This window comes from Cyanistes caeruleus, chromosome 22, assembly GCF_971803275.1.
Source record: "Cyanistes caeruleus chromosome 22, bCyaCae1.hap1.1, whole genome shotgun sequence".
Taxonomy (NCBI): Eukaryota; Metazoa; Chordata; class Aves; order Passeriformes; family Paridae; genus Cyanistes; species Cyanistes caeruleus.
The window spans coordinates 7821699-7846265 of record NC_141722.1 but is presented as its reverse complement, the minus strand read 5'-3'; the positions used below and the strand labels follow the sequence as shown (position 1 = coordinate 7846265).

The following is a 24567-nucleotide window of genomic DNA, read 5'->3' as shown; positions in this document are numbered from 1 at the left end:
TACAGCACTGTGGGTCTGTTGCACAGGGCTCTCCTCAGCCTCTTCTAAAGAGGCTCTGAGCACACGCTGGGACAGGCCCTGGCCAGGTGAGCCGTGTCTCACCCCGGCTCGAGGGAGCTTGTGGCCACACATCAGAATTCAGAACAGCACGGACACCTTGCTGTTTACCCCTTTTCCACAAAGCACCAGCTCCTCAGAAAAGCAGAACAAACGCTGAAAGACGATGTGGCAAAGACAAAACTCATGTATTATCAACAAGAAATGCTGTGCTGCCTCTGGAGGAACTCACCAGCGGCTCCCGAGACGCAGCGTTCTCAGTGGCAGGGCAGGAGCCAGCCTGTGAAGCAGAGACAGAAAGAGTGAGGTCACATTGCCACCGCATGGACACCACCAGAAACACTCATCTGGAAGGATCCTGTCAGCAGCACTCAGGCAGGCACACTTGTCTGTGCTAGCAGCAGCAGTTCTGTGGAGTACCGAAGACAAAAAGGTCAGATCCACAGAAAAAAGTATTAATTCCCCATTTGAAACAAGGGAATTAACAGAATCTGCAGAACTGATTTTAAGGAGTCAGCAGTAAAAACGCAGCAAGACTCCTGAGAGATGGCATAAGAGTAGTGACCACCCAAACACAATTTCTTAAATACTTCTCCCATTTCCAGGATCCAGTAATGCACCCTTTGTTTTCTGAACCGTTCTTCTGAAGATTTCCAAACAACCATGATTTACCTAAACCTCACAAACTCACCAGGACTATCCTTGCCTCCCATAATTAAGAGATTAAGTTTTGTCCTCCAATTGTAGTCCTCATTTTGATGCATATACCTCACCTTCAAAGTATCTCAGTATTTATTTTTCCCATTTGAAAAAGACACAAAAATAATATAGATAAAATAAGTATTTACCACAAGAGGGTGCCAGAAACTCAAATATACTGTAACTCATCTGCTTCCCAATAAGGATCATCACCAGGACCCAGCCAGACCTCACAGGTGGGCAGGGATTCTCTGGGATCACTTGCCACAACCTGTGGGGAGGAAGGGAAGGAAGGAAGGGAAGGAAGGAAGGGAAGGAAGGAAGAGAGGAAAGGAAGGAAGGGAAGGAAGGGAAGGAAGGGAAGGAAGGGGAGGAAGGGGAGGAAGGGGAGGAAGGGGAGGAAGGGGAGGAAGGGGAGGAAGGGGAGGAAGGGGAGGGAGGGAGGGAGGGAGGGAGGGAGGGAGGGAGGGAGGGAGGGAGGGAGGGAGGGAGGGAGGGAGGGAGGGAGGGAGGGAGGGAGGAAGGAAGGAAGGAAGGAAGGAAGGAAGGAAGGAAGGAAGGAAGGAAGGAAGGAAGGAAGGAAGGAAGGAAGGAAGGAAGGAAGGAAGGAAGGAAGGAAGGAAGGAAGGAAGGAAGGAAGGAAGGAAGGAAGGAAGGAAGGAAGGAAGGAAGGAAGGAAGGAAGGAAGGAAGGAAGGAAGGAAGGAAGGAAGGAAGGAAGGAAGGAAGGAAGGAAGGAAGGAAGGAAGGAAGGAAGGAAGGAAGGAAGGAAGGAAGGAAGGAAGGAAGGAAGGAAGGAAGGAAGGAAGGAAGGAAGGAAGGAAGGAAGGAAGGAAGGAAGGAAGGAAGGAAGGAAGGAAGGAAGGAAGGAAGGAAGGAAGGAAGGAAGGAAGGAAGGAAGGAAGGAAGGAAGGAAGGAAGGAAGGAAGGAAGGAAGGAAGGAAGGAAGGAAGGAAGGAAGGAAGGAAGGAAGGAAGGAAGGAAGGAAGGAAGGAAGGAAGGAAGGAAGGAAGGAAGGAAGGAAGGAAGGAAGGAAGGAAGGAAGGAAGGAAGGAAGGAAGGAAGGAAGGAAGGAAGGAAGGAAGGAAGGAAGGAAGGAAGGAAGGAAGGAAGGAAGGAAGGAAGGAAGGAAGGAAGGAAGGAAGGAAGGAAGGATCCACCACTGAATTCACATCCTCAGGAAATTCCCAGAGCAAAGTATTTAGCATTAAGAAACACCAATAGCCAAGACAAATCTAAAATTCCTTGTCTTGTTCACAGGCTACACCATCATCTTGCTCTTCTCTTTCTTTTACTATAAAAATACAGTAACAGAAAGACGGGATCTTTTCTTTTGCTTATTTTTAGTAAAGACATTGCTACAGGCCCAAGGAATATAATTTCTAAACAAAACAAAGTATTTTAAAATCTCTGGTAGAAATATTTATTGCCTTTAGAACACAATTCTATCAACATAGATGATTTGATTCGAGCTGCAGTACTCCCCTCTCCCCATATTGCTTGAGGCGATATATTAATTCATGAGAATGAGAAAATTAAACTAAGAAAAATAGATAATAAGCCATAAGACATCTGACACTCCCTTTTCAGCATCTAAATTAACTTGATTTGTAATAGCAAACATGACGGAGCCCAAACATAAACATGTTAAGTGAGGCAGTGCCACTACTCAGGGCCTCATGTTGAAAGCTTGGCAATAAATAAACAAAAAGTATTTTATTAAATTCCCTAAATGTTAGGAGTGCAACGGGGATAACTTTCAACAAGCATTGACAACAGTGTCAAAACTGCAACGGTTGTGTAAGAGAAGCGGTATCTACATTTTGTGAGACTTGGAAAGATATTTTCATTGGTTTGTTTAATTCCAAAACTGTCTCCTTGAAAAGTCACCCTCTGTACTCTATAACCTTCAATCACATCCCCTTTTTCCAGGCAAAGCTGTAAGACTGTCTCAAAATTCCATCCAAGCCCCCAGAATGTGAGAGCACTGAACACTTCTCAGAGTTCTGCCTGAGGAATGTGCAGCAGTGTAAGACCCAAAGGACATGGTAGAGTTACAGAATCACAGAATGGTTTAGGTTGAAGGGACTTTAAAGATCCTCTAATTGCAACCCCTGCCGTGGGCTGGGACACCTTCTGATGGTTGGGGACACCTGTCCTGTCCAGCAGGCATGGCCAGGCTGGGGAAGCAGGAGCAGCCCTAAGCCCCCTGACTGGCACATGAGGGGACAGAGGAGGCTCCTGCAGCACAGAGCAGCTCCTGGGGTGTGCCAAGGCTGGGGGCCACTGCCCTGCCCAGGGTCTGCTACCAGTGCCCTGTCCCACAGCTGGGCCAGAAGCTGCTGACCAGTGCCCTGCCCAGAAGCTGCTGACCAGTGCCCTGCCCAGAGGTGCTGACCAGTGCCCTGCCCAGAGGTGCTGACCACTGCCCTGCCCGGAGGTGCTGACCAGTGTCCTGCCCGGAGGTGCTGACCAGTGCCCTGCCCGGAGGTGCTGACCAGTGCCCTGCCCGGAGGTGCTGACCAGTGCCCTGTCCAAAGGTGCTGACCACTGCCCTGCCCAGGGGCTGCTGACCAGTGCCCTGCCCAGGGGCTGCTGACCACTGCCCTGCCCAGAGGTGCTGACCACTGCCCTGCCCGGAGGCTGGGCCGGAGGGTCCTCGCATGCCTGCTGCAGGCAGACACCAGAAGGGGTTCAAGTTACTCATTCTGGCCTGAGGATCCATCACTGCTGCACACAATGGGACAGAATCTGATTCTTCATCTTTACCTTTAAAACCTAGAGTGTTCTCTGGCTACATTTATGAGGCCTGTTAAAAAGCAAGACTTCCCCACTTCCAAACATTGAACCTTATTTTGAGGTAAAGCAACATAAATGTGGGGGGTTTAAGTGTGCAGTGGGAAAATGCAATATCCAAACTCAAAGGAATCTGAATGTTTTTTAGGCGACCACATTTGCCAATCAACCAGATTTCTGTCTCAGAAACTGCCCGCCCAGCAGACTGCTGAGGTGCCTGAGGGACCAGCCACAGATTGTTTCAGGTTTCCTCACTCTGGAAGCATTCACTTGAAGTGTGAGGGATGGACAGTAACACCTGCACCTCAGACTGGGGCTGATGAAAACACCTGGGTGATGCAAAGCTGCCCTGCCTCCCGTGAGTTTGGTAACTTGGTCTTTCACAACCCAGATCTGGGCTGGTTAGCCAAGAGTACCCATTTTATGTAATTTATTTCTGCTTCACTTCAGTTCAATAGCCTCCCCCACAAACTCACCCTCCTCAGTCCAAAACAAAGGGATCAACAGAGAGGTTCATGGTGATTTTGCCCAATCTGGACAGACTTGAGTGACTGCACGTAACAATGTGTCACTGGCAGCTGCTCTGTTTTCTTCCCAGTTGCTCACATAGACCTTTCCCCTCCTGCTGCTGGAGTGGGACTTTACCAAATCCCATTGGCACCACAACTCAGGAACCTGTCTGGGAGAGTGGTGAGATGAGAGAGCTCCAGGAGATCAAGGAATCTGAGGTGGGTTGAGCTTGCAGTGAAATACAAGTGACTCTAGATCATGAACAGGACAGTGAGTGAGAGGAAGCCTACACGCTATACACCTACATCACACCTACATCACACAGAATCCAGCTCGGAGGCCTTCAAGCAAATAAGAATATATACTATATACAACTCCATCGCACTTCTTTTTCCTGTGGCTGCCCCATTCATTTCATATCCCAGTCTAAAAAAAACTTAAGCTTTTAGTGTTTCCCGAGCACTCAAACCACTGAACTTACATTGCTCTTTTATGCTCTTGGCTCAAGGATCTCCTTCCGTCCCTCGCATTTGCAAGGCAGAGACAAGATTTCTGTCTAACTAGCCACAGAAAAACAGAATATTCTGAGTTGGAAGGGACCCACATGGATCGTCGAGTTCAGCCCGGGTTTTATAACCCAGCTGCACAGTGTCTCCTTTCATTCTGGCCGTGTTTGTATTTACTCTTTTCCTATTCAAGTGCTTTATGAGTTTCATACACAGATCCCCAATGCCAACACGCCTGTGCCCTGGGCCCGGCCTGCACACCCTTCAGCCGGCCCCGCACAGCCCCTGCTCGCACAGGGCACGGAGCCCAGGTGCAGCACGGAGCCCGTGGTGTCCGGGGGAGGGTCCCGGAGCCCCCCGGCACCCCCGGGACCCCGGCCCGGCCCGGCGCCCTCACCTGCCCCGGCTGCTCCGCTCTCTCCGCGGCCGCCATCTTCCCAGGCGTGGCTAGTCCATCCCCAACCGCCCGATGGAACGCCCCCGCCGCCGCGCCGCAGGCACGGCGAGTCGAACGCCGGCACAGCGATGCGTTCCGCGGGGACGCCACCGGTGCCGTGAGTGCCCGGCCTCAGCCGGGCCGGGCCGCTCGGGCCGCGCCGGTCCTGCGGCAGCAGCGCCTGCCCTGCCTGGAAAAGCCCCTTGCGGCACTCCCGAACGTCAGTTGATGGCGGCGCGGCTGAAGCGGTGCGTGGTGCGGCGGCGGGACGGGCCGGAGCAGCACGGCGTGGCCGCGTCCTGCCTGCGGGAGCTGCGCGACAAAGGTGAGGGGCGGCCGCGCTGGGACCCGCTGTGGGACCTGCTGTGGGACCTGCTGTGGGACCTGCTGTGGGACCTCGCTGTGGGACCCGCTGTGGGACCTGCTGTGGGACCTGCTGTGGGACCTGCTGTGGGACCTCGCTGTGGGACCTGCTGTGGGACCTGCTGTGGGACCTGCTGTGGGACCTCGCTGTGGGACCTCGCTGTGGGACCTGCTGTGGGACCCGCTGTGGGACCTGCTGGGACCTGCTGTGGGACCTGCTGGGACCCGCTGTGGGACCCGCTGTGGGACCTGCTGTGGGACCCGCTGTGGGACCTGCTGTGGGACCTGCTGGGACCCGCTGTGGGACCTGCTGGGACCTCACTGTGGGACCCACTATGGGACCTGCTGTGGGACCTGCTGGGACCCGCTGTGGGACCTGCTGGGACCTCACTGTGGGACCCACTATGGGACCTGCTGTGGGACCTGCTGGGACCCGCTGTGGGACCTGCTGTGGGACCTGCTGTGGGACCCGCTGTGGGACCTGCTGGGACCCGCTGTGGGACCCACTATGGGACCTGCTGTGGGACCTGCTGGGACCCTGCTGTGGGACCCGCTGTGGGACCCTGCTGTGGGACCTGCTGGGACCCACTGTGAGCCCCAGCTAATGTGCAGCACTGTAAGGACACAGGTTATGGTCTCCAGCCTCAGTCACTGAGAGTTGCCTGTCCTTTGTGCTGGAGGTAATAGAAGGCCAGTGCTGTGACACTTCTATTGTTTTGTTAAGTATTTTTTCTGTTCTGCAGCTTGTGGTGTTCTGGCTATTGACAAGGCCCGGGAACCCATCACCTTGGTACTGGCAGAAGATGGGACCATTGTGGATGATGAAGATTACTTCTTGTGTTTGCCATCTAACACAAAATTTGTGGCACTGGCCAAGGATGAGAAATGGACCAGCAAAAGCTTAGGTATGCTGTGAGTGAGGAAGCATGGAAGGGGAGCTGTGTTTAGAATACATCTACTGACATTAGGCAGTGTCAGGTGATCAGGAATGACCCATGAAACTGGTGACTCTTGTGTCAGACAGTGGAACATCCTGGCTGTCGGAGTCTGTGGATGAAGTGGACAGTGCTGCTGAGAAGTGGAAGCAACTGGCCAGGCAGCTAAAGGATGACCTGTCCAATATCATCCTGATGTCTGAAGAAGACCTCCAGGTACAATGGGGAAATGTGCAGTCCATGTCCTTGCATCTGCCCATCAACCATTTATCTCAGCAGAGAACAGATTCAATAAGCAAGAGCTCAGGCTTAATTCAGCTGCTGCTTTTGGCTCTTGCCAGAGTCAAACTTATCCTTGAAGGGAAATAGTCAAGTGTCCAAGAGTGTTCTTAATCCCCAGCTATCCTTCCCTGTGTGTTCTTCCAGTTCTGGGAGGGGAAACAGTTGAGATTTGGCCAAATTGCATATGGGGTTGTCTCATTCCTTAACGCCAGACACCGGTGTAACATGTCCAGAGGGGAGGCTGAGCAGCAGGTCAGGTCTGTCTGCTTCAGAGAGGTTTGAAGAACTGCTGTCACTTTCCAGAGCTGAATGATTCAAGTTTCTGACTGCTCAACACCTTGTCTGTGGTGAGGCATGACAATAACTGTCCCTTTTCCTCCCCAATTTGCAGCTTCCCAGGTGCTAGGCTACTGCCTTTCCTTTGAATATTTCCATGCACATGTGAAGTAGTGCTTTGCCATTAGTTTTCAAGATTTCTGTTAAAATTGCACATGATTCCACACTTTCTTGGATGCCTTTTGGCTCTTTGTCATAGACTTGCAATGACAAGGAGCTTTGTGGAACATGCTTGTTTTCAGGAGGGTTTGTACATTCTGTTTGTACTGCAATAAGTGCCACAAAATGAGTTACTCAGGAGCCCTCTCAATGTTTTAAGGTGCTTATTGATGTGCCACGCTCAGACCTGGCTGAAGAGCTTGCCCAAAGTGAAACCAAAATCCAAGTGCTGCAGGATACTCTGCAGCAGGTGCTGGACAGACGAGAAGAAGAGCGACAGTCAAGGCAGCTCCTAGAACTCTACCTGGAGGCCTTGAAAACTGAAGACAGTATCTTAAGCAAAGTTGCAGGTAGGGAGCATTTATATGCTAGAGAAGGAGGTTTTCAACTCCTAGCCGAGTGGAATAAATAAAATAGAGTGAGTAATTTGGTCAGCTGCTGTTAAATGGGGTTGGTGCAAGAGAAGGTGTAGTGTATATAGTGTAAGAATTCTCTGACCAGAGAGCTCTCTTGCTGCCGTGTCACATTTCTCGCAAAGCCTGAAAGCAGAATACTGGGAGAAAAGCTTAGATCCTGTAGTCCTCCTTAACATTATGGATTTCTTAAGTTCCAGGAGGCACCTAGATTGGATGTATATTTTATTAATCTCACAACCATCAAAGCAGTCCAGGGTACTTTTCCTGTCCTGTGTTTGTCAGTAGCTGTACTGATTGTGCTCATTTTCAGAACCTAAGGCTGCACCAGGGAAGGAGATGGATGTGGTTGACACAGGTACCAGCAGCAGAGATACTTCAGCCACAACAGCACTTAGTGACCAGGTCCTTGCTTCTCTGAAAGAGAAACCTGCTCCAGAGCTCTGCTTGGACAGTCAGGATCTAGAGGTGGGTGAGAATGACAGAACCATAAATCTCTCCCTCTGAAAGAGAGGCTATAGGGGAAACTGTCTTTGCTTCTGGAGGCTGCATGTCAGTAGATATGTTTCAAAGTGCTGAAGTTTAATTAATTTCTCTTCCTCAGTCACACTCTCCCTGGCTTGGAGCTCCTCTGTAACAGCCAGCTGACATTGTTCCACACACTCTGTGCTCTGAAAAGCCACAAAATAATTTTGGGTTTGGTCTCTGACAAATCAGTCAGCAGTCCTACCAGCACGGTTCTTTGGGGTTTTTTGTATGCTTATATATCTAGCTGTGTTTCTTTTATACATCCCAAATTAAAGCAAAAACCTCCTTATTTTGGAAAATATAGATTGGAAAGTCTAGCTAAACTGTAACCATTTAGGAAGGTGTTCTTTTAAGCTGTCAACTTGCTACTGTTAATTTTCCCTGCTGTAGAAAATATGTAACTGCTTTCTCTTCCTTTGAACACCTGAACAGAGCTTCAAGCACTGAGTGTTGACAAATTATTGAAAATCCACTAGCCCACGGGATAGGTGATGAAAGCTGGGAAGATCTCCAGTCCCAAAGTGCCAGTACTAAACTTTGTTTCCTGCTGTTGTTAATGTCAGCAGAGGGCTAGTGGCCAGGGGGGTCACTAGAAAAGACTGTTAATAATGTGTCTTGCTGCAGCTGGTGTCCAAGGAAGATGTAGCAGCGCTGGCCTCGGCTCTGGGGTGGGACAAGCAGAAAGCTGGAGCTCTGCAGGAAGCCTGTGATCAGGAGCTCTCCAAGCGCCTCAAACAAGTGCAGACTCTGCATTCCCTACGGAGCACATCCAAGGGCAAGAAAACGCTTCCCTGGGGGGACTGGCCCACTGCAAAACGCAAAAAATAAGACTGCATTGCTGTTTGCAGTTTAGCTTTTGCTTTTGCATTAGAATCAATACAAGCAAAGACACATCCTGGGAACCATAGTTTGCTGGTCATACTGTGGTCTGGCTATAGATACACACATACAACTAAAATCTGGACATTGTCCTGAGGCTTAAACTCCTCTGGTGATTTGACTTGTGTAAGCAAAGGGATTTTGACTTTTTGCAGAGTGCTAGAACAATGGTATTGCTAAGCACAGCATCTAAGTGTTTGGCTTTCAGTACATGGTTGGTAGCCAGCAGCTTCCATCTGATAATGTGGATACAACTCCTGAAGCCCCAGGCAGTTTGCTTACTTTTTTCTCCTACCATTTTCAGTGTAAAAAGGATGGAGGATCTCTGGAAGACACTTTGAGGCACAGTTAGTGATCAGGGCAGAGGGGTTAGCCAGTTGCTGCCTGGCTTTAAGCTCCAGCCTGGGATCTAGGAACTTGAATTCTCACGCTGATTTAATCAGTTAAAGTAAATTCAAAGTCCTTCAACTTCAGTGATTTTTCTGTGAGGAACTCCTGCCTCTTGGATGCTGTGTAAGAACTATCATGTAAAACACAGTAAAGGTGGAAATAATTGCTTTGTAATGCTGTGTGACAGAAGACTTGCATTTGGACTGCTGTCTTGTTCTCCTAATCGTTAGTGTAGCATCATGATGCTTTTGTATTAACTGGCTTATTTTTAAATTTATTAAAGCCTTTTTTTCTAATATTAATAAAACCTTTTAATCTTACTGTTGGACTAGTTTTGATATTTCCACCAGCTGCTATAATTAAAGAACGGGCTGATAAATACAGTATTGCTGTAAAGAAAGAGGATGAAGAAATTGCAGAAGTACTGTCTTTAACTTATCCAAAATGTTTAGGCAGAATGTGTGTTCATCATGATGACTGCACTTGAACTCTCACCTGGCACAATCTGCTCTTCTCATATGAGAACAGAAGATGTCTATGAAAAAAATCAGACAAGTGAAATGAAACTTCTGAGAAAGTTTTAGTAGGTACAGATGTGTTTTGTAGCAGCATGCTACATCCTCTGATCTAGCACAGCCTTAAATGGCCCAGGGTAAGTATTCCTACAGCAGGCATCCAGGTGAACCCACTGCATGCAACAGCCCAGCTTAACTATGGCATAGTCAGAGTTAGTGCAACTAATAAATATTCTAAACAGTTTAGTGACTTAAAGCTGATAAACAAAACTACCCAGGCTACCTTCAGGTGAAGCTACCCAGATGGGAATTGACTGGACTTACGGGAGAAGCTTGCAGGCAACTTTTTGTCTGTTTTGCTTCTGCCCATATACACTTTCAGATCATAACATTATAGGCCATGGCAGGTAAAAAGGTTTCCTGGTGTTCTGAACAGGGACTTAGTACAAGCTTTTTATGTTCCAGTCTTTCTGCAATCGCATGGATGGCTGTGCTACCCCTAGAAATCTGCTTCCTTTGACTAATTATTTTCATTCTCATACAGTTCCTTTGCACTGGGTAAGGCTCTGCCAGCCCAGCAGAGGCTCGTGAGATCCCTGCCTGCTGCTCTGCAGCCACGGTGCCACCTGAAAATGGGAATTACTGGCAGTGACAACTGTAGCCCAGCAGTGCCACAGCGGGGAAACAGCAAAAAACACTTTACATGTCAAGGCAACGAGCAAGAGATATGGCTTCTTAAAAACAAAATATGCAAAATGCCTGAGCAAAAATAGCAAAATTGGAAGCAAGGAAAAAGTCAGAGTTACTAGAGAAATAAAGTAGCAGAATGAAGGGTGTTGCACATACTGAGTTATGGCTCAGTGAAAATGGTCTATTTCAAACTCTTTATTTAAAGTATTTTAATTTTAATAGCAGATACCTTTTGTGAGCAATTAAGGCATTTTGGCTGTAAGCTTACTGAATTCTGACAGACTTAATTTTTGGAACAATAAAAATCCAGTGGCATTCACCTGAAAACCTAAAGATTCATTACTGGAGCTAACCTGCAAGATGAATAAGCTAAGTCTGGTTTCTCTAGGATAGTAAGAGAAAATGTCCTGAAACATTACTCGAAAGATAAATCATGCCATGCTGGAATCTTCATTTTCAGTCACAGCTGTTTCTTGTTCCCCAGGAGTTCTCTCTCCCTTAGCTGCACTGGACTTCTTTTTCTTCTTCTCTTTCTGCTCCATGTTACTTGATGCAAGCTCTTCGCTTTTCTGAGTGATATATTTTAGCTGGGAACAATAAGCTAATCAGTACTCTGCTGAGGAACTTAATTAATTCACAAGACATTAGAAAGAAATACTGAAGAGAAATTAACAGGGCAAATTCTTATTACAAGAAACATGACAGACTCCAAAAAACATTTACTTTGGTTTCTCAGACAAGTTCTTGTTGTGTACTTCAAATCACATGTGGAAAGGAAAAAAATCTCCTTACATAAAAATAAAATTAGTATTGAAAGCATTTTTCATGGATCCACATACAGGCATGTCTTAACACATCAGTGAGTTTCATCCACTGAACATCATATAGATCAGCACAGGAGGGAATAAAATGATTCTGTGATGCCTGTATTAATGCTGCACCTCGAGCAGTATTAACTCAGCACCCCGAGGCAGACTCAAGCTATTGAGGCTGCAACAAAGAAACACACCAGGAACAAAGCAAAATGATTCACAATGCTGGGTCTGCTTATTGCACTTTTGAACTTGGAACTTCAGCAGGCCTGGTGCAACGAGAGCACTGCTGCTTGAACTGCAATCAGATCTGTGTTACACCTCACCACAACGAGGCAGAGTGGCATGAAGCAAAATAAGATGAAAATTTAGAAATTACTGGATTGTGCCTATCTACCTCAGGAAGACAGTGAAACTTCTTATGCAACAGTTGCTTCATCATGTATAACCTTCATTCAAATGCTTTTAGGAATTAACTGGTTTGCATGTGTTGCAATGTTGCAAGACAGAAAATACAGTGCATCTCACCAAAGAATTGCTTCTTCTAGTCAAAAGCTTCACATCTTCTGTCGTGACTGTGGTTCGTTTTGCATGCCTGCATAAAATCAAAAAACACCCCTTAGCATTTTTGCCAACACTGACCATAAGAGGCCAAGATCAAAAAGCACCTACAGGGAATTTCTATTTCATCACTTTACAGACACTATTTAAGCAGCCAGCCAAGCCCTTTAAAGCTTGAATTACAAGAGACGTTTTAAAGATTATCTAGGAGCTAACACAAAAAAACGGAAAACCTTTGTAACAATCGGTGCGTACCTTGCAAACATTTCGAGGTCTTTTGCAAAGATTTCTAGAGAAAACACAAAGATGTCATATATTTTAAAATACTGGGTGGGAAGAGATACACAAGTTATCCAAATCAATTAAGAGAGGTGACCATAGCTGGGTATTAGGCACCACTCGTACACAAGCAGGTAGCTACACAATGTTCCCTCATACATATAAATGCTTTTATCAGGTCTGAAAAGTTGAACTAGCATTTCTTGTACTTAAAAAAATATAATGCAAGAGAATGCCCCGGTGACATTTAGTTCGATTTTGGAAGCCCTGTGCCTCCAGCCACGGCTCCTGCACAGACCCAGGCGCTGCGGTGAGCAGCCGCAGGTAACCCCGCTGTACCGCACTGCCGGAAGGTGATCTCCGAGATGGCTGCGATGCTCTGTTTGCTGAACCGCACGTCCTTGTCCTCCTCCACCTCCTGGCACAGGCACCCGACCGTGTAGTGAACCGCGGCCTTCAGCCTCTGCAGGGAGCAAGGCAGGGGCAGCCAGTGACACACCGGCCTCGCCCCAACCCCCGAAGCCGGCTCGGCCTCGGCCCGCCCGTACCTGTGCGAGCAGCTGCTGCTCGTGGCCGCCGGCCGCCGCCATGACCGCCCTCACGATCTCCCGCCGCCGGCCGCCGCCATGGCCGCCCTCACGATCTCCCGCCTTTCCCGCGCGGGGCGGGGCCGCCGCCATGTCGGGGCTGTGAGGGAGGCGCGGGCCCCGCCGTGCAGCGGCGCTGCCGCCCGCCATCCGCACTTGTTTTATGGAACTGCCGAGTCTTTCTGCCTGCTCTGCTGAAAGGTACCTCACACTGAAATTCACCGTATGAAATTCACATATACATACTGTATATGTACCGTATACAGGTATTCAACTAGTGACTAAATAGCTGTCTCAGCAGAAATACACATGGCCAAAAATTAATACAAAAATCAGTGTGCACAGCACAAAATTTAACAGATTTTGTGAAATAAAAAGGTTAGGCACCAGGTGAATTTTCAGAAGTCCTGAATGTGATAAATGGAGATGATTCGTGCTAACTCAATTGTAACTATTTGGAAAGTTATTATTATAAAGCAATAAAGGGAATTGGTGTTACAAGGCAGATGGACCCTTTGCAGATATTACACGTTAAAAATAGGATACAGGATGTAGTTTTAAAATAAGTAATGTCTCAAGACAGAATAGACCTTGAGATGGACCAAGCTGGAATTACTTCAGGCCTAGGGTCTGAAATTATGGTTTTAACTATGAAATGCAAGGCTAGTTATTGGAACACGGTGCTTACTTACATAACACAACACTTGGTACACACGTGCAAGCTGTGAGGTTATCCAGAGGACGAGGATGAGTGCAAGCCTTCATCCAAAGACCAAAAGAGGACTGAAGACCCCGTAGCAACAAGTGAAGCATGGGCCATGAAGGACAGTGACATATAATTTAAGAATTGAAAATGGGAGGAAATATATACTATATGCTTATACATATTCATTAATAAGTTTCATTTAAATTGCTTTGTTTTGTAGGTGAGGTAGGGTGAGGAGCCCTCTCTGTACCCTGGTCGGTTTTGCTTATGTTTTAATCATACTTAATTACTGGCAAATTAAATTGGGGTTTTTTTACTAAATAGTATTAATTTTTACTTAAATTGTTGTTCATTTAATAGACCTAGTTGTCTAATTTCATTTATAACATGAAGATGACTGGCATTGCAGGGAGAGGATATAAAATACAGTCAACTTTGCATGCTGCTGTGGGTATTTTTAATTGCCTCATTGGAAGAAGAGGCAAAGAATCGGGGAGATTTGGGGGGGAAAGCGCAAGCACACAGCAATGCAAAGTCTTTATGCCAGAGCTTAAAACTAGGAACAACAGTTGGAGGGAGAAAATTAATTTTGTTTCTTCATGATCCATCCCACCTTCTACAAAGAGCACAGAGAGCTCAGCGTGACAGACTGAGCAGCTGAATGCCCAGGAATTAAATCTGTAAGAGCCAAGCTACTGCCTGTTAGGAATAAACCATGGCAACGAAAGAAAGGCCTTTATCTGCCTGGAACCTCCTAAGTTCCTGTGCTGTTTGCCACTTTCCATCTCAGCAATTCCTGAACTGCAGTCACCTCGGTCTTGATCCCTAGGACTTTATGCACTACAATACTATAAACCTAATGTAACTATAAATTCTACTAAATACTGCACAAAAACATTTTACCTAGTTTTGGCCAGCACCAGTGGAAAGAAAACACCTCAACACATTTATAACTAAATTTATTTTGTTTTCTTATATGATACATATAGAGAGATATACATATATGTATGAAATACACCCACAAGTTGTTACAAAAGTGTCCAAACAAAAGTTCTAGCAGAGTACAGTAAAAAGTGATATTCTAGAAGAAATATCTGAGATCTCCAGTATCTCGGCTCCAAGTGGAAGGATTTCCATTAGACATTGTAAGCAGAAGAGGACACATTTCCTCCATGGCCTGTCCAGTTAGTATGGATAAATTCCCCTGGCTTTGATAACAATTCATATGTATGTGCACCAAAGTAATCACGCTGCGCCTGGAATGAGAACACACAGACAAACCAGACACATAAATGTCAATACCATATGAGTTCTAGAAGTTGCACCTACTGTTACCTAACAAGGAATAGTAGAAATAAGACTAGACTCCAGTATTATAACACTCAAAATTATTTTCTCATTATTAGCAAAACCACTGCAATGAAAAATTTACTAATATCTAATAATTAAATTAAGAGTTCTGCAGAAATGCAAGTATAGGATCTTTGCTTGGTACTAATCTGAAAAACAAGCACTTCCATACATCCAAACATTCAAAGATACTTCTCTACAAACCATTTGGGTTCAAATATATCATTACCCTTGGCTCACAGATGGAATACAAACACACACTGGGCACTGCCATACCAGTATCTCTGGTGTTCTTTATCCAGCTGTCTCTAAGTGTTTTACTGACATGAATTTCAGGTACAACAGAAATATATTAAGCAACCTATACTGTGAGTGATTAGGCCATCTTGCCATCGAGGCCTTTAAAGCAGTATTTAAATAACAGCACAATGAGATTTCAGTACCTACCTGAATCAGGTTAGCTGGCAATATCTTATGCCTGTATCCATCATAAAAAGAAAGTGCTGTAGTGAAGCAGGGCATAGGGATTCCAATCTGCACCCCAGTACTGATCACACGGCGCCAGGACTCCTGGGAGAGAGGAAAAGAGGGGGAAAACTGATCAGTGCTCGCTCAGAGATATGTGCAGGCACATGAACTACTCCACTACAACTGTGTGTGCTAGTTCATGTTCTATGAAATCTAATAACCAAGGCTGAGCAAATACTGCAGCAGTATTTGCTGATTTTATATATACTATATTTATATATATATATATATCATATATGATATATACTGATTTTATATAAACGAGGTTGATCTAAAATAATGGCAAGTAAGAGAGTTAACAGCAGGATGAGAACAGTTGAGACGTGCAGTCAAATCACAGCAAGCAAGCAATGATGCTTTTCTTTCACATAAACGTGGTCAGAGCATCTCAAAAGCATGGATTCAGTGGGGAAGGGGGAATGTTCTGAGCACTGAGGCACTTCCAGGAGCTCTCACCAAGCACAGAACAAAGCTTGCCCAAGGGCCTGAAAGGACGGCACTGATACTTCAGACAGACGTGGATCATCCTGAGTTCAACTGTTCATCTGGTCTAGTCATTTGCATGGAATATTATGATTCAGATTCAGTTACAAGAACTACTAATGATAATATGAGACTTCTTTTTTTGACCAGATAATGTGGTTTCAATTCCGCCTGTCAGCTCCAAACCCGGACACCATTTGTACAGACACAGGCCTAAAGAATGTGTGGATCTGGAGCTGTTGTTCTGGGGCTACTGCAAACAATGGTACTGGAACAGAGCTTTATGGTCTGCTCAGCTGGAATGCAACTGCACAGTAGGCACAAGACACAGGGCAGTGGTGAGAATGTTCACACAGGCCAGGCCTTTTTTCCTCATATATATATGAGTATATATATGAGTATATATATGAGTATATGGCCCTTCTGAATTGCTGGATTTCTGCCTAAGGCTATTCTGTTACAGTCAAATGGGAACCTTCAGTTTCCAGTCATAACTTGGTCAGTATCAAAGAGAAGGACCGTGACAGTATTGGCTGTTAATTATTGTTTTTATGGTCTCCTTTCCTTGGAACTTACCTGACAGTTTTCTACAGCTCTCTTAAAGAAATCATCCAACAGCAAATTCTGGAGCTCAGGATTGCGATCAAAAGCATCTTTGATTTTTCCCAGGAACACACTAGGCAAAAGTTAACCAGGAATAAATGTCACAGCTTTCAACAAAGCCCAGAATCCAAAACTTACAGTGCCAAAACTTGACTCAGCCAGACTCAGATTGCAAACATGACAAAGATCAAGAAATATTTCAGCAGTTAAGCCACCAGAAGAGTGGGTTCATCTAGTAAACTTTGGTGTTGTCTACAGCCTCTCAGAATTTTACCAGCAGAGTAACTCCATGGATTTTCCAAGGAAATCTCTAGGCTTGTCAGCCAAGCACCTCATAAACTAAACTGCCTGCTCTTCTCCCCTCAGCAGCCAGGTTACCTCCTCATCTCATCTAAAAAAAGACTGTGGATGTGGCAATCAGTTGTGGTATTAGGGCATGGGCTGGACTCGATGATCTTGGAGGTCTCTTCCAATCTAGTGATTCTGTTGTTGAATTCTGTTGTTGTTGAATCTCAATTACCTTCTGATGATGCAGCCTCCCCTCCACATCAGTGCAATACCACCATAATTCAGTGTCCAGCCAAATTCTTTGGCTGCTTGTCTCAGCAGCATGAAGCCTTGTGCATATGAGATAATCTTGGAAGCATACAGGGCCTAAAAAAAAAAAATCAAATTCACATTCCAAGAGAAGTCTCACAAAGTTCAACAACAAACGTCACAGTCTACATGCTCTGTCCAGCCCACATCTCAACAGGGATGAGTACAGTAGCAACATTCCAGTTATTTGAGAACCAGAATATCCTTTCTCATTGGAAAGTTTGGTTTCAACAGAGAGAGATCAAGAGAGCAATACCCAGGCAGACAGGAGTGTTGAGGGGCAGACAAGCTCCTGTGCATGAATTATGATCTCTGTACCACATGTATATGTCTCTGCCCACTGTGGCTTAGAGCTGAATTCCTTCTGGATCCTTCCTAACCTTCCTTTGGTTGGGAATGGGTCCCAGTATGCTTTGTGGACATCATGAGACAATGCATGGTGCTGAAAGCAGGAACCATAAAATATAAACACAAGAGCTCTCCCAGGGTTCACAGCATCCCAAACCTGCTCTAACCCTGCACAAGGACTCACCTTACGGATGTCCTCCAGGAAGGCCTTCTTGTTCCCACTGAATTGAGTCACTTTGGGCCCTTCCAGCAGCTCACTGGCCTGCACTCTCTCATCCTTGAGGGACGACAGGCACCGTGCAAACACAGCTTCACCTTGGGGTACAGCAGGAAAGAGGAGACCATTACAAAGCTGGGCATCATGTTCACATCTGAGATAATCAAGCACCAGAGTGTCACTGAGTGATGAGCCATGAACACAAGCAAAAAAACTGGTGCACAAATGAATTATTCCAACAGCATTCCTTAGGGACAACTCAGTACAACCACTGGGTACGTATTGACTGATACAGCTTTCAAATGATAAACAAAAAAGCCACAAGTCTTCCACATGAAAATTTATCCTTGAGAACATTTACCAGCTCTCAGTTTTGAGAATTTACTTTAAAATCTTTTCCTATCTATCAGAGACAGACAGTGGTGCACTGCAATCTAGGGAACAGCAAGGCCGAAGACTTCACAAGTATTGTATCAAGCTTTTAAGATAAAAAGCTGTTCCTTAAATGCCAGCTCACATTAACTGGATGTGCTTTGAAATACACACATGCAAAAATAAGGGCAATTAAAATCAAGACTAAATCAGCAGCTTAACTTATAAAATGAAATAAGATTTACAAATCTGGTAGGCCTCTAGCATTAATATTCAGAAGTCCGTAAGAAAGTTTTCTAACATCATTAAACAGGTTACTAAACATCATCTGTCAGGCTGGCCCAGCAATTCTTAATCATGCTGGTTTAAGCTGTACTTGTTAGCAATTGAAGACAGTACTGTGAAATGAGGGAGAAAAAAGTTTGCTTTTCAGGGTCTGATAAAAGGAGAAGCAGCAAGTCTTCATAGGGTCATTTTGTTCCACCCTTTAAGTGAGCTATGATATACCAAAAAACAAAACAAAACAAAATAACCAAAAAAACCACACCCCAGAATCAGACCAGCAACAATTAAAAAAAAAGAGTGAGTAATATTTTCACAAGACTCTGGATCCTCCCTACAGCAGGAGGACATATCATACTTAAATCAGAACAGGCTAATTTCCATTTCTGCAAAAACTTCATTCTACCATGGGGAGGAGCAGCATGGTAGGAAAATCAGGAAAAAGCAGGAGTGGCATGACTCTGCTTTTACAAGCAGAAGTTTGCAAGTCACGCTCACGCAGTAAAAGCACACAGCAGCTGCCCTGAGAACGGCCACGTTTGCACAAGGACTGTGGCACACACTTCCCTATTGCTCAGCATTACCTCACAGTGCTCCCTGGCACTGCAGAGCACCAACCAGGGAGTGTCTCCTCCACCCCTGATCTTTGCAAGGACAGCATCTGCGGTGCAAGCAAGAAACACTGTTTCAAGCCTAACACTGAAAGAGTACAGCTGCAGAACACTAAAACCATTCAGAGAATGTGTTTTTGTTGCTGGAATGCAGCCATGTTGCTTTGACAGCTACACTGCAGTTACTTTCTTTTAGCTACTGAATGTTTTCTTATCTTCAGGACTTGATCAGCCAATGCAAAGGAAAAAGAGGTAGAGAAAGCATGGAATTGAAAGCAAATCTGAGAGCAAAGAACCTGTTGTCTGGATCTGTGGTACTAGAGCACTCTAAATGTTGCAAATAAGTTACAGCTCCTCTGCATTAAACACTCTGAGCTCAGCACTTCATGTTCCCCTGTCACTGAGTCCTCCCAGCACTGCAGAGACACCAGGGACACAGGTGTGACAACAGGACTGTCAGTATCTAAGGAAGATGGTAAAAACAAACCCAGCAAAACACCCAGGAACGGCTGTCAGGGCAGAAAGGCTGGAACAGCTACACCTACAAGAGCCTCTTCTACCAGCCCAGCCCTGCTGTGGGCTCACTTCTGAGACTTTACTTTGCCCTGCTCCTCACTGTGGTAGGAAAGACCAAAGCAGCAGTTACCGATGAGTGTGACTGGCACTCCGTATTCCAGGGCAGAAATGGCTGTCCACTTCCCTGTGCCTTTCTGCCCTGCACTGTCCCTGATCTTTGGGAGGAGGTATTTGCCATCACTATCTTTGAATTTGAGAATATTGGCTGTGATTTCAATCAGGAAAGAGTCCAACTCTGTCTTATTCCACTCCTGAAATACCTGAAAAAGGAGAAAAAGCATATATGTATTCATATACACCCCAATTTGCTATGTCTCTACCATATCTTTTAACTGATTAATGTATATATTTTGCCTGATTGATTATAATGCTCAGTGTTTCATTAGCTCTTTTCAGGCAAGGTAATTCACATCTCTGCACCCGAAGGTGCTTCCTGGACAGAAATCAATTGTAGTGTGGTAAGACTTTTAAACAACTTCTATAAGCATTCAGCTGTCTGTGCTCACTGCTCCTACCTCATGTAAAACTCAGGAATATTCCACCCTTGCAGGAGGCATGTCAGAAAAATTCACTTCATGTACATGCAGCAGCTTTACCCAAGCCCAGCACCTCACCAGTGGCAGACAGACACCACGGCACAAAAAAAGGAAAGACATTAAAAACTGCAAATCACCTTTGCCATCTCATCATGCTCCATGCCCACCACATCTTTCATCAGGTGATAGGCCTCACAGATCAGCTGCATGTCTCCATACTCAATTCCATTGTGCACCATCTTCACAAAATGTCCAGCTCCTTCCTCTCCCACCTGTCCAGAAACATCCAAAAATCCCCTCAGCAACACTATCATCACCACTTCCAGTGTTTAACACTTGCCTATGGCTTCCTTCTGCCTAAAGGAGTGACTCAAAGACAATGCTGACTGAAACCAGTTCCTCACAGGTCCATTTAGCTCCCCCAGCACATGCCCTAGCCACAAACTTTGTCTTCCCACTGCATGGTGTGAGTTATCAGAGATGCTACATTGGAAATTAACACAGCCAGAAAATCAACCAGTGATGGTGCTGTGTTTATTGTGGACAAACATCATAAATTTCAGCAACCAAACTACCTAAGCAGGGATCTAAGCCCAAGTTAGGGTCAGTATCAAACAACAATTTACCCAGTCACAACAAGGTTCCCCAGATCCCACTTTAGCAGCAATGCTTTGAAATATGGTCTTGATGTGGGGCCTGTGGGGAAAAAGAATACACCTTAGCAGGCAGGCAGGGGATACAAACACCACAAGAGAAAATAAATAAAATCTATCACTATGATGCCTCCTGTAAGCTGCCAAAAGGCAGCCTTGGCTGAGGGCAGTGGGCAGGCTGAGAACCCATCCCCACACCAATGCCAATTAAATATGTTTTTCCCAACTAGGCAGTTTGCAAGACATGGGACAATCAAGTCATGCTTCCAACACTGTACAGACAAGTGCAAAGCACATCAAGGAGCTCAGACATCCTCTCCCTTTGAACACAGAAGCTGTCCTTACTTAGCTGTTCAAGGCAAAAGATGATCAGGCAGCAACTTACTGTTGTTGATGGCTTTGTGCCACCAAATTTGAACAGGCTGATACAGGTATGAAACACTAATGCAAATGGACAGGGACTCAAGAGATACTAAAGCTCAAGCAAAACCTGGACACACCTTCTCTTTCCACATCTATGCAGAGAGTGGGCAACAAGAGAAAAAGTCTAATATGAGCATTGATGTGCAGTTCTTTACTGAGACCCGACTATAAAACAGCACAGCAGCATGCAGAAACTTGCAAATAAATTGATGCATTCAATAGTAGTACAAACATGTACTGAAGCTCCTTTTATAATGTGTCACTACAGGGCCATTTGCTGCTGCCCAATTCATGGTTTGCAGCTTCCCAAGTGTGTACAGCATCAAAAGAAAAAAATAAGAAATAGTACTTGTTTAAAATTTAAGCAAAATTCCCTTCTCCCTTCAGATGTCTGTAGGTCCTACTTTTGCCTGTGGATTCCAGGAAGAAAAGCCTGCCTTTGTTCCACCTTACATGAAGGCTCAGCACTGCCCCATGACCCCAGCCAGGTTGAGAAATCCGGAGCCTTGAGGAAGTGAGATGGCAACATATCTTGTTCTCTCCACACCCACACCCTCCTCTTTCCCTCCCTCAGTGCACAATGTGAATTGTTGCAAACCATTATGAAGAAGAAAATAAAGTAGCTGATGCTTACCAGGCTTCCTTGGCTCCTCCTGGCATGAGAGAAGGTCCGTACCTGGCACCCTCCTCCCCACCACTAACACCACTTCCCACAAACAAGATGCCCTTCGCCTGCAGCTCCTTACAACGCCTCTGCAACAAAGAGCAGAGCAGCACCATTTAATTTTGCTTAATGCCACAGCCTTACAAACAAGGGTTAGCAGTTTAGATGTAAAACTAGGTCTTCAATTCTGCTTTGGACTTGCTAGATGCCAACCTTAAGAAATCTTCTTCATACCCCAAAGTGAGCATTAGGAAACTTCCTGTTGCTTTGACATGGATCCTTGCAAGAGCGACATGGTGAGGAAACAAGTCCTTATAAGCACCAGACAGACACGAGCAGCACTGAGGCCAGAAGAGGCTTGGAATTAAGTGTCAGGTGACACATGCTCTGTGCAAAGATGTGGGGGAGGCAGATTAGGCCCAAGGTGGAATTGCTAAGTTTACTGCAGAGTGAAGGTGCAAGAGGGGTGATGGCATCTCATTGACTGACTATTCTGACGATCACAAGTGGAAGAGTTGTGTGTATTTTATTCATTCACTTTACATAGGAAACAGGCTTACCATGGTGTCTCTATACTCAGAATTCCCACCATCAATTATGATGTCTCCAGTCTCCAACAATGGCACCTGTCAAAATAAATCAACATTTCAGTTTTCTCCACACATTCCAAACCTCACTAATAATGAATAACTGAGAACTTCTAGAGGCAACTCCTCCAAAAGACAGCAAGAAGTCACAGGTAGAATGAATGTCTGCCTCACCAGTTTATCAATGAAGTCATCCACTGCCCTTCCAGCCTTCACCAGCAAGATAATGCGGCGGGGCTTCTTTAGCTTGGAGACCATCTCCTCCAGGCTGTGAGCACCGATCACTTTGGTTCCCTTGGCCTCGTTAGCCAGGAAATCATCCACTTTGGAAACCGTCCTGTTGAAAGCACAAACCTGGGGGGCAAGAAAACATGTCAATAAAAGCTGCCAATGGACAGTTACTTTAGCTCAGACTACAAATTATACAAGCAAGGACCAACATCCTGTGCTCTCTGACTTCCGCCTTCCTGCCAGGCCCAGGGCAGGGATGAACCTGAGCATGTCTTTACAAGTGCCTCGGGAACCTGTGGTTAATGGCAAGGCCAAAGCCAACTTCAGGGAAAAGTCATGCATAATTAACAGATCAGGTGCCAGCTGAGTACAGGCATGCACCGCTGCTCTCCTCTGGAAACAGGACAAAGGCCAGCACAGGGTATAACTTAAAGGAGGAAATAATACCCATTAGATCATCACAGGAGCAGGGGGAAGCACCCACAAAATGCTCAGCTCCAATCCCAAGGGCTACTGCTAGCCAGCCTTCCTAAACAATGTGTTTCCTCACTTACCACGAAGCCGTGGTCATTCATGTTCAAAATCAGGTTCTGACCCATCACGGCCAGTCCAATCAAAGCAATGTCAGCTCTGGAATGTGAAAGAACAACAATGTAAGTCAGTAGCAGTGATCCGGCTTGTAGCATCCGTACTTTGTCAGGCTGTTCTGACCGTGCAGCTGCCAGGCCAGCCCATCCCTTCCTAACAAACACGGAGCTCTGAGTTCATTCTGTCAGCTGCTACTGCAGCAGATCACAGAATCGAGGCTGTGCGGAGTCACCGGCGGAGCCTCCAGCGCCCCGAGCCGGCTGCAGCCGCAGCGCGGCCATGCCGGGCCCCGCTCCCGCCCCGCTCTCACTCGGCCATGGCAGCGGCGCTCGGGTCTCTCGGTGTCTCTTCCGGATCGCTCTCGGATCTCTCAGGCCTCCCTCGGATCTCCCTCGGATCGCTCCCGGATCTCTCGGGTTTCTCGGGTTTCTCGGGTCTCTCTCCCGGGTCTCCCTCCCGGGGCTCTGCGGGCTCGGCCTGCGGCGCGCGCCGCTTCCCCTCATCAGCTGCGGGCGGGGCGGGGCCGAGGGTTCCCATTGGCTCTTCCCGAGAGCCACGCCCCCCGCCCATGGCCCGATGTCCCGGAGACCACGCCCCCTTAAAGCGGCAGCGCTCGGCGGGTGCGGCTGGGACTCCGCGCGCTGTCCCCGGGCTGTCCCCGCCGGGCCCCGCCGCTCCCCCGTGCGCTGTCCCCGGGCTGTCCCCGCCGGGCCCCGCCGCTCCCCCGTGCGCTGTCCCCGGGCTGGCCCCGCCGCCCGCGAGGCCCGAGGAGCCCCGAGAGCCGCGCCCGGCCGCGGAGGAGCCGCCCCCAGCCGTCCCTTGCTGTCCCTCCGATCCCAGGCACACGCAGCCCCGGGACCGCCTGGAATTGCGCCTTTGTAATATCTAATTATTACTAACGAGCTTCGATTCTGCCGCTGAAGATCGTCCCAGGCAGCCCCCAAGGTTCCACCGCTACCCGTTTGTCTTTGTGTGCCCAGGCCAAACCTGTCCCTCGGTCAGCACCGCGCTCAGGACAAAGCACTGCCCTGCCCTGGATGTATCGGCAACACGCACCTCCTGAGACCGCAGTTTCTATGAAATTCTACATAAATTAGTTTCTAAACAAGGTGACCGGCAGCAATCTGGCCCGTCAAGTTTTTGGTTTGCTCTAATTCTGGGCACTAAGAGTGAATGAATCAGGAAGCGGTGACAGAGTGGCTTCCATGAGGGATTGATTAACCTGTCAGAAGAGCCACCAGAAAAGTTCACAGGTTATTCAAGTGCATAACAGGAAAAAACACAGGGCATCAGCCCCAGCAGCAAAGACAACAGCTTTTCAGATAGTGAAGAGGAGGCCATGCAGATTGTTTAAAGTTCTAAGAGGTTTTTGACCTGTTTTGGTTGGACCTAAGTGCTTTGGGAATCCCTGGTCCGTGGCTTTTAAAAACTTTGCACCTTCAGACCAAGTCAGGAATGATTCATGGGGATGACACATGTT

General features: G+C 46.7%; 4 protein-coding genes across 4 annotated transcripts in view; 1 reads left to right on the top strand and 3 right to left on the bottom strand.

The window, feature by feature from the left end:
• PEX14 (peroxisomal biogenesis factor 14) overlaps positions 1-5046 on the bottom strand; it is an 84542-nt gene extending 79496 nt beyond the window's left edge. Inside the window, exons 1-2 of the mRNA XM_023940575.2 lie at positions 4965-5046; positions 290-337 (exon numbers count right to left, since the gene is read on the bottom strand). Of these exons, the coding sequence (XP_023796343.1) occupies positions 290-337; positions 4965-5000 (84 nt within the window). The 5' untranslated portion in view covers positions 5001-5046. The remainder of the gene's footprint in view (positions 1-289; positions 338-4964) is intronic.
• Positions 5037-9608, top strand: DFFA (DNA fragmentation factor subunit alpha). The gene is made up of 6 exons (XM_086860863.1): positions 5037-5328; positions 6110-6271; positions 6387-6517; positions 7239-7428; positions 7805-7959; positions 8644-9608. The coding sequence occupies exons 1-6, from the start codon at positions 5037-5039 to the stop codon at positions 8845-8847; spliced, it is 1134 nt and encodes a 377-aa protein (XP_086716989.1). The 3' UTR covers positions 8848-9608.
• Positions 9609-10673: 1065 nt separating this feature from the next.
• Positions 10674-12846, bottom strand: CENPS (centromere protein S). The gene is made up of 5 exons (XM_023940227.2): positions 12694-12846; positions 12485-12608; positions 12122-12155; positions 11834-11900; positions 10674-11080 (listed from the first exon to the last, which is right to left on the bottom strand). Exons 1-5 carry the CDS (start codon positions 12823-12825, stop codon positions 10925-10927), a joined length of 513 nt encoding a protein of 170 aa, XP_023795995.2. The 5' UTR covers positions 12826-12846; the 3' UTR covers positions 10674-10924.
• Positions 12847-14380: 1534 nt separating this feature from the next.
• On the bottom strand, positions 14381-23651 carry PGD (phosphogluconate dehydrogenase). The gene is made up of 13 exons (XM_023940573.2): positions 23398-23651; positions 23054-23129; positions 22443-22622; positions 22242-22307; positions 21652-21770; positions 20568-20637; positions 20079-20213; positions 19476-19665; positions 17532-17662; positions 16923-17056; positions 16376-16475; positions 15236-15358; positions 14381-14694 (listed from the first exon to the last, which is right to left on the bottom strand). The coding sequence occupies exons 1-13, from the start codon at positions 23622-23624 to the stop codon at positions 14575-14577; spliced, it is 1671 nt and encodes a 556-aa protein (XP_023796341.2). The 5' UTR covers positions 23625-23651; the 3' UTR covers positions 14381-14574.
• Between the last annotated feature and the right edge of the window lie 916 nt (positions 23652-24567).

Coding starts and splice junctions, on each gene's coding strand:
- DFFA (XM_086860863.1), top strand. CDS start 5,037: ATGGAACGCCCCCGCCGCCGCGCCGCAGGCACGGCGAGTCGAACGCCG. Junction 6,518..7,238: donor TGTCTGAAGAAGACCTCCAG/GTACAATGGGGA, acceptor CAATGTTTTAAG/GTGCTTATTGATGTGCCACG. Junction 7,429..7,804: donor TATCTTAAGCAAAGTTGCAG/GTAGGGAGCATT, acceptor GCTCATTTTCAG/AACCTAAGGCTGCACCAGGG.
- CENPS (XM_023940227.2), bottom strand. CDS start 12,825: ATGGCGGCGGCCCCGCCCCGCGCGGGAAAGGCGGGAGATCGTGAGGGC. Junction 12,609..12,693: donor AGCAGCAGCTGCTCGCACAG/GTACGGGCGGGC, acceptor TGCTCCCTGCAG/AGGCTGAAGGCCGCGGTTCA. Junction 11,081..11,833: donor CTAGAAGAAGCAATTCTTTG/GTGAGATGCACT, acceptor TATTGTTCCCAG/CTAAAATATATCACTCAGAA.
- PGD (XM_023940573.2), bottom strand. CDS start 23,624: ATGGGAACCCTCGGCCCCGCCCCGCCCGCAGCTGATGAGGGGAAGCGG. Junction 20,214..20,567: donor GGGAACCTTGTTGTGACTGG/GTAAATTGTTGT, acceptor GTTTCTGGACAG/GTGGGAGAGGAAGGAGCTGG. Junction 19,666..20,078: donor AGCATGATGAGATGGCAAAG/GTGATTTGCAGT, acceptor CTCCTTTTTCAG/GTATTTCAGGAGTGGAATAA.